Source organism: Lineus longissimus, chromosome 7 (assembly GCF_910592395.1).
Source record: "Lineus longissimus chromosome 7, tnLinLong1.2, whole genome shotgun sequence".
NCBI classification, from domain to species: domain Eukaryota; kingdom Metazoa; phylum Nemertea; class Pilidiophora; order Heteronemertea; family Lineidae; genus Lineus; species Lineus longissimus.
Window position 1 is genome coordinate 8,674,213 of NC_088314.1, and position 13,870 is coordinate 8,688,082.

At 41.0% G+C, this 13,870-nt stretch overlaps 1 protein-coding gene across 4 annotated transcripts in view; it reads right to left on the reverse strand.

Annotated features, from left to right (window-relative positions):
- LOC135491662 (neuroglian-like) overlaps positions 1-13,870 on the reverse strand; it is a 69,558-nt gene that overhangs the window by 22,001 nt on the left and 33,687 nt on the right. For all 4 annotated transcript variants that reach the window (XM_064777638.1, XM_064777636.1, XM_064777634.1 and 1 more), the window contains exon 2: positions 4,960-5,032. In XM_064777638.1, the coding sequence (XP_064633708.1) occupies positions 4,960-5,017 (58 nt within the window). In that variant the 5' untranslated portion in view covers positions 5,018-5,032. The remainder of the gene's footprint in view (positions 1-4,959; positions 5,033-13,870) is intronic.

Sequence of the window (13,870 nt, forward strand, 5' to 3'; positions counted from 1 at the left end):
GAGACACTACCTATCGTTGATCGACTCATAGCAACCGCTGGCGTCAAATTCGCCGATGACAGCCCGTTTTACAACTACGGAAGAAAGATAGGCTTGCTTCTCATCGTGTGCGATTCAGCTCTGAACTTCGTCGCTTACTGCATATCCAACAGAATATTCCGAGAGAATTTCATCAAATTCCTTAAATCAAAGTAGACACATTGCGTCATCGTCTACATTATTCACTTACAGATGTACACATTTAGCTGCTAGAACAATCTTTTTTGTCGCCTGACCCCGATAGTTCCGCGTGTACGCATATCATGAAATGTATTCCAGGATTGAATTGGCGGACGTGGAGTCAGACCGAAAAGACCCAAACCCAGCCTGATGTCACTCTGAAAAAGTGGCGAGATCGCTAACTCAGGCACTGCTGACATGGGCGACAGGAGATTCATGTTTTTTGCATCCTCAGTTTAGTGCTTACTCAGGCTTGAATACGATAGATCACGTGTGGCCTATGGTTTGCTTTTTATCATTCGATTCATACCCAAGAGACAACGGATTTCTGTAATTGCACTCGTGACGCATTTTCCATACGTCAGACCAATCGGACAAGAGTGCCAACAACTGCGAAAAAAGCCCTTTTCCGGATCAAAAATTCACTGATTAAAAAATGAAATCGCATTTGCAGGTTGTGATGTGATAGATTGAACAAAATGACGCTTTACGCGAACATTAAAAACAAGTGAGTCGTTTTATCATTGGATCACCTAAGGTAAAAAAATCTTACATAGATACTGCTTGCAGGGAACTCATCGGTGGGGTGGTGTTGAAACCATGAGGGTGCTTCCTGCATCAACCTGGTCACAAATCGTGCTTAGGTTGAATACGATAGACCACATCTGGCCTGCGTTAACTATTCTTCATTCGATTTCAATACCCAAGTGACTCCTGGGTTCAGTAATTGCACTCTTGACACGTTTGGTCTGACATAAGCCAGGTCAATCGGATCAGACTCCAAACCAGTGTGGCAAAGCCTTTTTCCGGATTAGCTTTTCAATACTTGCAGACGGCAAATAGTTAGCAGTGTGCCGAATTTAATTAGATCGAGGATGTTTTGTGGGAACATAGTTGACATTTTATGGCTGATATCTAGGACATCGGCAAGGAACAGCGAATCCGAGAGTACATCATGGCTACGAATGCACAAATAAAGAACTGAAAATAATCGAATCAGTTTAATAGCGTGGCCATCCTTAAAGACGAAAAGCAACGCTCTTAACCTCATCAAGTATCAGAGTTGAGAAGGATAAGGTCCAACTGTGGTCGCCTGAAGTTTTGTAGTCGAACCCCGGTGTAACATCTGTGGTTGTTCCCCATGTGTCAGTGTTTCCAAACAATAGGCAGCTAGAGAGACCACGACTTTTCAATAGGGGGGATACACAGAAAAACTTGTCAATCTATTTTTGAGCGTTCCCAAACAATGAGGGGAAACACTCACACACGGGAAACACTCACATATATTACACCTGCACCATAATTAGCAACGTCAACCACGCTGCATTCACAACCAGTAAGCCAAGAACACTAGTCAGAACCGCAAGTTGTTTAGAGCGAGATCTGCAAACATACGGAAAATAGAATTCTTCAGGAGTATCATGATATCATGTTCTGAATAACTCCTAGTTGTACTATGAGCAAAGTGGTAAATTGATAATTGCCGAGACAAGAGTCTTAGAACATCAAATATTCTCATGCCATTTCGTCTCAGACTAACGAAATCTCGTGACTGGTTTAATCAATCCACGAGAGACGGTGATAATTCCTCTATTCTAACCGCAAACAACACTCTAACAGTATCAAATTCAACACGTTCATCTTTTCATGGTATCTCGCGTTACAATATATGTCATCCGTCTGATGTGATAATTCTTGATAGCAACTGCTGTGAGACCAATGCGACTCTAACTTACTTGAATAATTTAACACTGCGGTGGCTTTGGGTTACGCCTAATAACCCTAGAGGCAGTCAGTGTCATTTTGACTCTCTCTCATCCTACAAACGAGTTTTGAAATTAGAGAGTCGACCGGCGCCTCGCAGGGATTAACTCCAGACGATGGCTACACCACAAATTTACGAGAGTTGTTCGTTCCCTACACGGTTCAATTGAATTGCCAATCTTTAGCCCCTTTTATTGACAACTTTCAAGCTGTAAACGATGTTCCTTTGCATCCACTTGACATCATGTAGGCAAAGAACTCATTCTTGCCGTTTACGTCTAATTGCACAAAGATGTAAGAAACTCAGTCGACACATTTAGATTCTCCTGAAACATATTCAACAACTTGTTATTTTGCGTCGACGAAGACACTCCGAAACAGTTTTACATGCCGATCTACCGTCGTTGTGGGTATTTTCCATCTTGAAAGGAGGAGACATCAGGATTGATGTTCCCCGACGATAAGTCGGTATGCAGTTTTACAAATGAATTCACAATTATTCACAAATGAATTAATCATTACTTTAATCCTAATGGATTGTTCAAGTTCATTCTAATTTCCCCACGCCGTGGTACAGATTGTAAACCATCTATAATTGTTTCTTATAAAAGGAACGTCAACCCGCAGTCTGATCATCTCTTTGCTCGTTCACACCATTCGTGCTTTGAAGAGATTTTTAAATGAAAAATGGTGGCATATTGGAATTGAATGGTTTTTAATCCAGTTGAATTTTTATTGGAATCCAATCTACAGGGAATGGAAGTGAAATGCTCCATGATCATGCATGTTGCGGACAAACAAAACACCTCTTAAGGACATCTTGACCCCACGGCTTTGGCATCGCTCTACCCTCCACACCATAGAGGTACAAATAAAACGCAAAAAAATGTTACTTTTTAAGTAATAGGTTTTTCACAGGAGTGTTAAAAGTAATGGCATCCAGGATTACCTTCCACGCTTTCTCGAGACGTTGGTAAGCGGTAATCCATTAGAATGGGATGGTTTTTCATCAAGTAAATTTCGGATGGTAAGAGGATCATTAAGTTGTGATGGTTTTTCATCTGGTTAGTTTCGGATAGTAATCGGATCAAATGAAGTAAAATGCCCATTTATCATTCACATCAGTTCAAAAGACATGATCGGACCCCTCGGCTTTGACATCAATTTACTCTCTCTGCTCCCGGGAACGGTACAACCAGAGTCTTAAAAGACTCTGGTACAACTAAAACTAATACAAGTGAGGACAGAAGAAGGTTTGAGTTATTGGTTTTGAGGCTTTTCAGGTAACGTAAGTATGAAAGTAAAATGACTGACTGCCACGGTCGTAATCTTTGTGTGTGATTTGCCGCATGGTGAATATGGAATATGCAAAACTTCATGAATGAATTTTACCACCAATCCATCTGTGGTAACTGAAATAATATCAAAAATAGATTCAAGTTCAGTGCAAGCCTCTTAATGACAACGAAAAAAGATTTGGCCAAACATTCAGAGGCATGTGTCCTTCATGGATAGTATGAAAAAAAATCCTGTTGACCCTGGTATGCATACAGACACACTGTACATCCTTGTCCGTGCTAGATAATCGCTCGTAAAGACCTGGCGAAGATTTGCTAATGTAACATAATCGTCCGTGGCTAATTTCTCTTATCACAGTATTCAAGAAGAATGCGACACCCAATGATATATTCTTTTCCGCGTCCGATACCATCTCAGATCATCATACTCCCTTTATTAGCTAATTACTCGCATCGTTATTAGCCGCTAATGACAATTAGATAGACATCGAATGGGCGCAGCGCATGCCAGCAAACAAAATTACCAATAATACGACCATAGAATGTCTTTATGCCAGAATAATGGACAGTGCTATCACCATGGTTTTTATACTAATGATTATTCCTTTGAGATATCATGTTAGCATCCTCTAATTGTATTTTCGATCATATTTCTGGATACTGTTTAAGGATGTCCAGGCCGAGCCTGACATTAAAAGAAAGAAGTGTAGTGTCAGAATCTATGACCATAAATGTGCGATGGTATAAATATAGGTCACACATTTCCTCTTGGCTGTTTTCATGCGACATCTGAGCATAAGCAGTAAAGCGGAAGCAAATTTATTTTGTTTAAATCTCAACATGATGGTTTATCTGATACCATGATTTTGACCAGCAGATTCAATTGCACCACCAAACCTGGCCCTATACTAGAAGGTAATCATAGTCATCACCAAGCCGTACAAGCAATGTCATGACTAAGTGACCAGCTAGCTAGTCTCCATGCGTCTGCCCTTTCAGGAGGTGTCGGCAGATGGATGACCAATCCATCCAGTAATTCCGCTCTAGGTGGAGCCGAAATGGATTTCGACAGGTGGTGTAGGGTCATTGACACATAAATATAATGGGATATTGGGATGAAGGTATATTTATTTCCTTTGGAGTATGGCTATGATTATTTGGCTACAGGTTATTTTGAGAGAGGTAATGTAAAGCGGCGTTTAAACAGGCCACAAACCTTGCCCAATAGTCAGAAGTTTGAATGATCCCATACGTCCTGTGTGCCTGGTGCGAACGGACCGGTGTAACATCTGTGGTTGTTTCCCATGTGTCAGTGTTTCCAAACAATAGGCAGCTAGAGAGACCACGACTTTTCAATAGGGGGGATACACAGAAAAACTTGTCAATCTATTTTTGAGCGTTCCCAAACAATGAGGGGAAACACTCAAAAACAGAAACACTCAAAAACATTACGCCGGCTACACATCAGGCCAATGAATGTAATACTTTCGCCCTGCATTTGTGTCTTGCTGAGGGTTCTATATCTCGCAAAGCTTGTCCCTGAAGGTGAGTTTAGCATCAACACTTGCCAGGTGACCACGTCTGTTGTGTCTGTCCGTTCCTTTACACCCCTCGATGGTAAAGAGTGGGAATCTCCTCCTTTAAAAAGTCTACAAGAATGAATTTATTTCTTACTTACGTCTGTTTGTGGTTGCAGCAAAAGACAGAACAAGAACTATTCCACAATACCGCCACATCCTCCTTTAGTTAACCTGAAATGACAGGAAGGAACAATAGTTTCATTAGGAAGTCATCGTGTCCTTTCATTTGATGAAGATTAAAAACTGGATAAGTCCCCACACTTAACTTGCCAAAGCAATGTTCTGCTGACTTCTGATGAAAATTTCGGATGATGCGGATAGTGGGGTACTATGACCATCCGGACATGCAGATACGGGTTAGGTTTTACTTGCAAATCTAATACTTCATGAAATTCATATCAGTCTGCAAGTAATTACGTGTTATGTCCGCAAGTGTACCTTAAACCTCTGAGGTGAACACAAATGATAAGGCAACCGTACCCGAAATTGGCCAAGTCTTTCATGGTCTAACAACATTTAATAATCGGCATTGTCAGTGTGTTTTAACATTTCAAGATTCGGAAAGTGTTAAGTACAGCTGCTACCAACTTCCATTGGGATCCTCTCAGTCGTTCCTCAAAGCCCAGTTCATACCACCTGCTTTGACCACTAGCCAGCAGCAGCAGCCTTTATTAATTAGCCCAAAAGGGTGTTTGATCTAAGGTCATTAGGAAACAGCTTTTATCATACACCTTTCGCCTTATTGCTATTAAGATGAAAGAATCCCCAGGTCAGTTGGCTGCCGACTGAGTGCGAGATGATCCATAGCACCTCCGTCTGTGTCATGGGCATCGTAAACACGTTTGATGATCACGATGTATAGTTGATTTAATCTGCCTGTTGTTCTAGAAGCAGATGCGGCTTTGTATGGCAGCCTGGAATCGTTGATTTACGGCAATGTGCGTGCGAGCAAAAATATAGCTCGCCTTATATGGGATGTCCTCGTGAATACCGGTGGCCTATCCTTTCTGTACTTTAAAAGTAGGACCATTCATTTCGGAGGTCCACAGAAGAGCACCAGTATGACTAAGTAGGCCCTGGTCCCGCCTATGCATACCCGCCTTTGCCATGCATAATCTGCAAAGCGCCGCTTACTGATCTTTAGCCAATGACTGTGACGACCTGTGCATACGATAACACTGTTCATGGAGTATAAATAGCCAATTATAATACATGCAATATATGGCACCCCAAGAGGAGACAAGACCACAATTGATTTTTTAAGCCTTTTAGCAGTTAAATTGTCAATGTTTGACCGCGACGCATCAAAGAATGCGTCAACTAGTGAAACTGAAATTCGGATATGATATACGGGTTAGTCTTGCGAGTAACTGGTGCGATTTAAATTGGTGATTGACCACGGAAATTTTTTTTTAATCGACAAATTAGACAGACTTTGATATTTCCACTCTTTTCAGCCAACTGGCAGAAAAAACTCAAAACACGCCCCCTATTACCCAATTAGCAAAATTCGAAATTAATTTTTTCATCAAATAATTTCTTTATATCTGTAGACTTGCCACAGCAAATATTTTTTCAATACCTCTCCAAATATGTACTTGAGAGTAAAAAACATGCACTCGTCTAATATATAGGCCTCGACCCTCCAACCTATGAATATTCATCAGTGGTCTTGTCTCAGAGGCCTCTTCAAAATGGCACCCGATACCGATATTCACGAGGACGAGCTGTGTATTTTTGGTGCGAGCTACTATGATTGGGCAAGCATGGTCACAGCGCCAATCAACACCAAATCATGGTATTTCAGGGAACATTTGCTCAAATATCGATTTGTCATAAACTTTCCTTCATCTTTCTTGGTATTATCTTTTTCATCTGTGGTTCTCGTAGCAAATGTTACCCCGGTAACCTCGATACTGAGTGCCCAAACGGGTCATTTTCATATTTTTCGGCTGAGTTGGCGCCAGCTTGAAGCTGATGATGGACTCATGTACAATTTTGGCCAATTCTTTCTACAATGTGTGCCTCTATGTGTCTTGGTTGGTTCGGTGTACTTACAGGAGATATGACTTTTTGTTAAAACTACAGCACCGGATCTAAATTGGCATGGTCGCATAGATATTAGTTGTTTTTTTAAATCTTGATATTTCAGAAATGGCAACATCCTAAAGAAGGAACTAGCAGTAATACAGCCACGTTATCTAAAACTTGCACTAAAGGTTCACCTCTGTATATTCTAGCTTAACCGGATGTGTTTTCTGTACCAATTGCTCTCTGTCGTGACAGCAAGGAAATGAGAAACTACGTAATGTGTTGCTAGTGGTGTCCATTGCCGCAAGTCTGTTATAAAATGGGGGTCGAAAGTGGAAACCATTATGCCTCAAACTACCCTCTGATGTAGATCAAATATTTTCTTCGTACTCTAGAACAATGGCACTATTGGTAATAAAAGAATCTGCCTGGAGTGGTTAGCAGAACATAAAACGAATGATGTAAATATGGCAGTATCTTCCGGCATCAACGTATGGAACGCTTGCCACGAATGTTGTTTTATCCCATTTGTGAAGTTAAACTTTCGTATTATATAAATAGAAACCAACAAATTGTTTGCAATGCTTCAAAATGGCGAAATCAGTGTCTCTTACACAATAAAGCACGATAGATTCATGATGTCTTGTAAAGTACCGCCCTGCAAGTGGTAATTGTGTAGGAGGTTTCTCGCCTGTTTCCTAAATCGACAAGCTAAGCCGAAATAGATAATCAACGTTTAAAGGACGAAATGGTGACGATAGACTTAAGGGGTGACTATAGCCAGGAGCTAGGTAAAACGTCTTCTCAGGTGTAATATACTAATATTAAGAAATAATAAAGACCGGCATAATTAGGGAACTGGGTGTGGTTTGACGTTGTAAAGATTCCTCTCACAATCGTGAATTATGACGATGTACGTGGAGATTGTACATACACTTATCGGCGACCACATGAAACATCGCCTGACAGGCCACCTGGCCCCTACTTGCAGCCTCCCTTCAAGTACGCTGATTCGGAGAAAGAAACAAGCACAATATACAGGTCGTCCTCGTGAGTATCGGTATCGGGTGCCGTTTTGAAGAGACCTCTTGGGGTGCCATATATGGCATGTATTATAATTGGCTATTTATACTCCATGAACAGTGTTATGTTATTGTATGCACAGGTCGTCACAGTCATTGGGTAAATATCTGTAAGGCACACCAGCGGGTATTTTTAATGTTTTGTTAGTCAATGTTCCAGGGCGGTATGGGAAGCAGCGCTTTGCAGATTGTGCATGAAAAGTCACAATAAAGGCGGCACCAGGGCCAGGGCCTCCGAAATGTATGGTCCTGTTTTTATAGTACAAAAAGGAAAGCCTACCGGTATTCATGAGGACATCCCGTATATACATGCACATGTGCTGTGTCTACTCGTGTGGTAGATTTATTCAAGATGACGCGTTCAACCCCACCGCGACGACCTTAATTGTACATCTATACCCATCAACTTTAACCATGCCATTTTTTAAAAAGACACTGATCGATATTTTGGTGATCTTCGATAAGCTGTGCACCGTGCTCTTTTGATCGCCAAAAAAAGCTAGCATGGTGGGTCCATGCCGCCGAGCGTCTGGTGTTCTATCTCAAATTGCAATCTTGCTAGTTTAATTGAAATCCATCATTTGACTTCGCTGAACAGTGTGCAAATAGTTCTTGTTAGGTTGGCAGATGTTGGCAAACATTCCGACTGCTATCTGGCAATCACCTTCTATCGTGTTTGCATCTTAGGTTTTGATCAATAACATTTTGAAAAATTCTGTTTAGATACGCTCAACATGTCAGTACTGTTTGGCGCGATGTAAGTTATTTCTAACATCGATAAGCCATGTTTCTGTCATGCCAGAAATGACATAGCGTCCAGGGAGAATTTCCACTTTCATGAGGTTGGGTTTTAAATCGATTTGAAATGCCCGTCAGGTATAGACAGGGTATGAGATCACTTTCCTATTGAAGTGGTGGCTCTGAATGTTATGAAGAAAATCATTTTAAAGGGGCACGCCGTTCGTATCTAATTGTGGTTCAGGAAAATAGAAATGCACTCATACACAATGCCGTAATGCCGTATGAAGTTATCATGCAACTTTGCTGAACTTAGTGTTTGTATATCGACGGAAATTCCAAGTCAGCACGAATTCACACAATTGCAATTTTTCAAATTTCATTACAAATTATGTTTTTTAACCAACGGCGTAGGGTTTTAAGATAAATTGTCACTAGGATAGTAACAAGTGACACTTGCCATTCAATTAAGAATTGCTTAGTGATGCAGAACGCCTGGTGGCAAATCCAGTGTAGCGAATATTTCACGGTGAATATTTTGAGACACCCGGTAGAACGCGGCTCGGTTAAAGATGCGATACAACACTAAGTCGTTAACATTTTTTTTCGGGGAGAGAAAATATCACAGCAGAGCCGCCGTGCCGCTTATTCATTCAGAAACATACATGAGCCTTGAAATGTACGCAGGAAGACCTATCACGCACCCATGATAGATATGATTCTAATGTACCATAAGACCACGGAAGATGAAGGAGCGGACTAATATTTGTTTTCGGCCTTTAAGTAAAATGAATCGGAAAATGATGGTTGAGAATAAAACAATCAACAGTGACGCGTGTTGCTAGCGCTATATCAGCACATTTACCGCCAAGGAAAATTCTTGGCGTGGTGGTACGTGTGGGGAAAGGGGAATACAGCTCTCAGGTCGTGTGTGAAATGAGTAAATATAACCGACGTCTAGTACCCAAGGCAAGACTAAAATGTGTGCAATCCGTGATTTTGAGAGTAATTCGGGATTCCTGCTAAAGCTTGCGTGTCCGTACTTCACTGGATTCAGTAGTTAATGAAGACACGCGCATGTAAATAATGTCAAATTGCCTCAAACTTAAAAAAAGGAATTCGATGTGTGATTTAATGCAAAGAAATATTATCAATACTCACGGAAAATCCGATCAAATACGAATTTACCAAGCAAAAATACGTCTTTTTAGAACGATATCATGAATTAATCACGTGTAAAAAGCCACAAATACACAGTACAGGAAGAACACTTTAGGCGTAACAGCCGCTATGAGAAGGAGCCGATCGAGGACAGACTGTCGGGACATCTGAGGACAACCTAAGGGACAAGTTTCTCTAGGACCACACAGACACAAAGTCCAAAGTCCCTCTTCAACACTCTCTGATGCTGTCTATATATAGAGTCAATGGTATTTGAGATTCCACCCGTCTAGCCGCGGCGAGACATCCAGTGGGACAGTATGATGACCTTTATTTGAAATCCCAGATCTATTCCATGACCAGTCGGGTTTGAAGGAGACATTACAAATATGCATTCCGCATAACATACCATTCAGCACATACAAACAAGTGAAAATTCTGATAGTCAATTGCGATGCAGGATATATAACGACTAGGCATAATTCACCAAGAATCCGCCACCGACACATTTCATTCCAAATCAAGGGTTATCTCACCAAGGGCTCTGTTGTCAAAAGCTAATACGTATCCATCATAAAAATGAATCACTGGAACGCAGGTGTTTTATATCAAGAGTCATAAGGCGTCAACACGGGGACATGCATCAAAACTAACAGCTCTATCTATAGAATTTATACGGCTCTATAATATTGGCGTTGTCAATACCACAATAAAGACATGAAATGTATCTGTCAGTGGTAATAAAGACCTATATATCTAGTCGCATCATCCTGGAGAAGCGACAATTCCTAAGTCATGTCCTTCCGGAGTTCGCTCAACTCGTTTGACGGCTGTCACGGTGGGTAGACACCCCAATCCCGCGACTGTCAGGGGATCGTCATCAATTGTTGAAATGCGTCTGAGAGGGGATCGTTTATTGAAGGAGCTTTCAGAATGCATGCAGAATGAGAGGTTCGGTAATAGTCTTCGATTGTTCCCGACATTATTAATACCATTCTGGGCTATCAGAAAGTCAAAAAGAAATTTATGGCATGTGAATAAACTTAAGTTTAGTCTTTGAAAACTATTCTTAACTTTCTAGATCATTCAAGTCGAGCCATGAACAAATTACAATAATTAAAAGTTCTGTTGTCACGCAACTGTTTCATAATTACCTTAATTCAGGATATTCCATGGAACCAACATCAATTCATAATTTAAACATTTAATATGTATGATTACTGGTAACTTGGCAAACTATCAAGGAGACAATTTCACACCTTACATCAGATTGCCATTCATTCTTGCTTTTCAAGTAAGGCACGTAACGTAAGTAACACCAATGATAGATAAGTCTATCCCGTAACACTTAATTTACCACGAAGCTTAGCCTAAACGAAATATCATAGCGTGATATTACTCTATAATGCAAATACTATGCATTTATTCATAACATTAAAATGGAAATGTGTGATAAATTGATTGCTTTTGTTGTCACATAATTGCATGGAGATGTCCTATGCACGCTCGAATCAAACAAACCTTCCTCCTATATGAATGGTTTTCTGAATCTCTCAAGAACGACATGATAACTGACAAAATATTCTATTATACGCTTAAAGCCATTGGTCTCAACAGCCATAGGCCTTACTCTATCACCGAACAGGACACGACGATACATGTATAGTATGTCCAGGGGGGACAGCTATTCCTTTATTAAACACTGAGGACATGTTACCAACAGGGTTCTCAGATGATAACACATGTTCTCAAAAAGCGACCTTGTTCATGGCTACCTTTAAAATATCTGGGCTCAAATACCACGACGGGATGTTCTCGTGAATACCGGTAGCCTATCCTTTCTGTACTATAAAAGTAGGACCGTACATTTCGAAGGTCCACAAAAGGGTACCAGCAGGACCAAGTAGGCCGTGTTGCCGCCTTTGTTGTGACGTGTCATGCACAATTTGCAAAGCGCCGCTACCCACACCGCCAAAACATTAGAAATACCCACTGGTGTGGCTTACAGATATTTACCCAATGACTGTGACGACCTGTGCATACAACAACATTTAAATAACACTTTTCATGAAGTATAAATTGCCAATTATAATACATGCAATATATGGCACCCCAAGAGGTATCTTCAAAACGGCACCTAATACCGGTTTTCACGAGGACGACCTGTATATCAAAAACGCTACTTAGGTTTTTGAAAGATCGCCCACTTCATAAGGCCAAGAAGACGTGAAGCGCACGAGACACTCCCAGCCACCGTGAAAAGCAAGAAGCTCAACTTATTTTGGGCGCGTTTGGTGCAATCTTATTGGGAATGCATTAATACTGCTATCAGCTGCCATGGCACCCCTACGGCGCCATGGCCTTGGTAGTAGTAGTGGCGGCAGTAACCTTCTTCTGTTCTACATGTAGATAATACAAATTGGATGTTTTCCCCTTGAAAATATTTCGTGCAATGACGATATTTTTGGTGACTTGTTTACCGTGCAGGATAATGGCAGCCTTTGTCTGCGGCATGCCATTATCATCTTTTTCTGGCTGAGAAAAGAACACTGGCGTCCATTTTCACTTTCGCTACTTTTCACTGCGCTTCCTGCAATGTCACTCTTTGATCATGCCCTTGGCAGCCAATAGGCAATGTGTTATTCATCCCTTTTCCACCAAACCACAAAATTGCGTCTCATAACGTAAAGCGAACTGTGATATGACGGCGTGACACCAAAGCCCAAGCGGAATAGATTTGAATACAATCACCACTAAATGTCCGCATGAGAGACTTCGCCTCAAGCAACGTGTTTGATCTGTACGGGGATGATGATGATGTGACACTCAAAGTCACGTCCCAATAAACGCTTTTCCTGGTGGCTTCCCTCAACTGATAGACAGTATGCAAAAGGGTGGGCACACATGACTGCGCAGCATGGGACGATTTTGTTTCGATCATTTTGTTGGTGGCAGTTTCTTTTTTGTAAGTAAGTGATTTTTTTTGTCTATCATAATCGTTATCTGACCTTTGTTGTCTTGCCTCAAGATTAGTGAGTACGGTAAGCTGAAACAGAAATTCACTGATGGTCCGTTATGTTTCTTGGTGTCACAAGCAAAAGTAGATAGAATCTATGACGGAGTTAAACCATCATAGATTCCATCATGGATCCATTATTGGTTCTTTGATGACCTGTGATGGAATCTGTCATAGATTTTTTGACGGGCCATCAAATAATTAATATTGGTTTGAGTGAACTATTCTTATTTTTTAGAATTTTGAAGTCAGTTCCTTTATGGCTTTATAAATGTAGTTGCTTTACGTGCATTGTGATGGGACCCAGTGGGTCATCAAAGAATCTAGGATGGCCCATCAAAAAATACATATGATGGGATCCGTTATAAAACTTGGCTTGCGATACTCATCACTGATTCAACCATGGGCCCATCAATGATTCTGTGACGGAAACTCTCTCATGCGGTAACTGGCATTCACTACTGATAATATGTATTTGCCCAACATCTATGTCTAGCCCGATACAGTACGCCCAAATGAAAATGTAAGGAATCCAATAACCAAACGACCATACGTTCATACATTCGTCGCTTCAACCAATAAAAATATATAACGGCAGGCGATCTTTGCCCTGGTTTCTGGTACCCTCGTTCAAGTGCCTCACAAAAACACTTCACTGCAGACCAAATATCTGCGCGCTTTTGTCGCACTGGATAAGAGCTCTTGAGCTGGACGCGATACCATAATGTCTTACAAAAGTTTATTGGCTGTACGCTTGTTTTGAATTGGCTGCTGTCATTTGAAAAACTAACTGGATGCAATGAAGAGAGGTTGGATCCAAGCGGGTGAAGTTGTACTCTTATACTGGGTTAACCAAAAAATGGCCACACAATTACTGATCTCAGAAAGCTTGCCTCGCTTGCCTTCCTTACATATACTAGTATGGTTATAAAGTAGATTTTTTGCCATTATAATCAATAGCATAATGGGCCATATCATTTA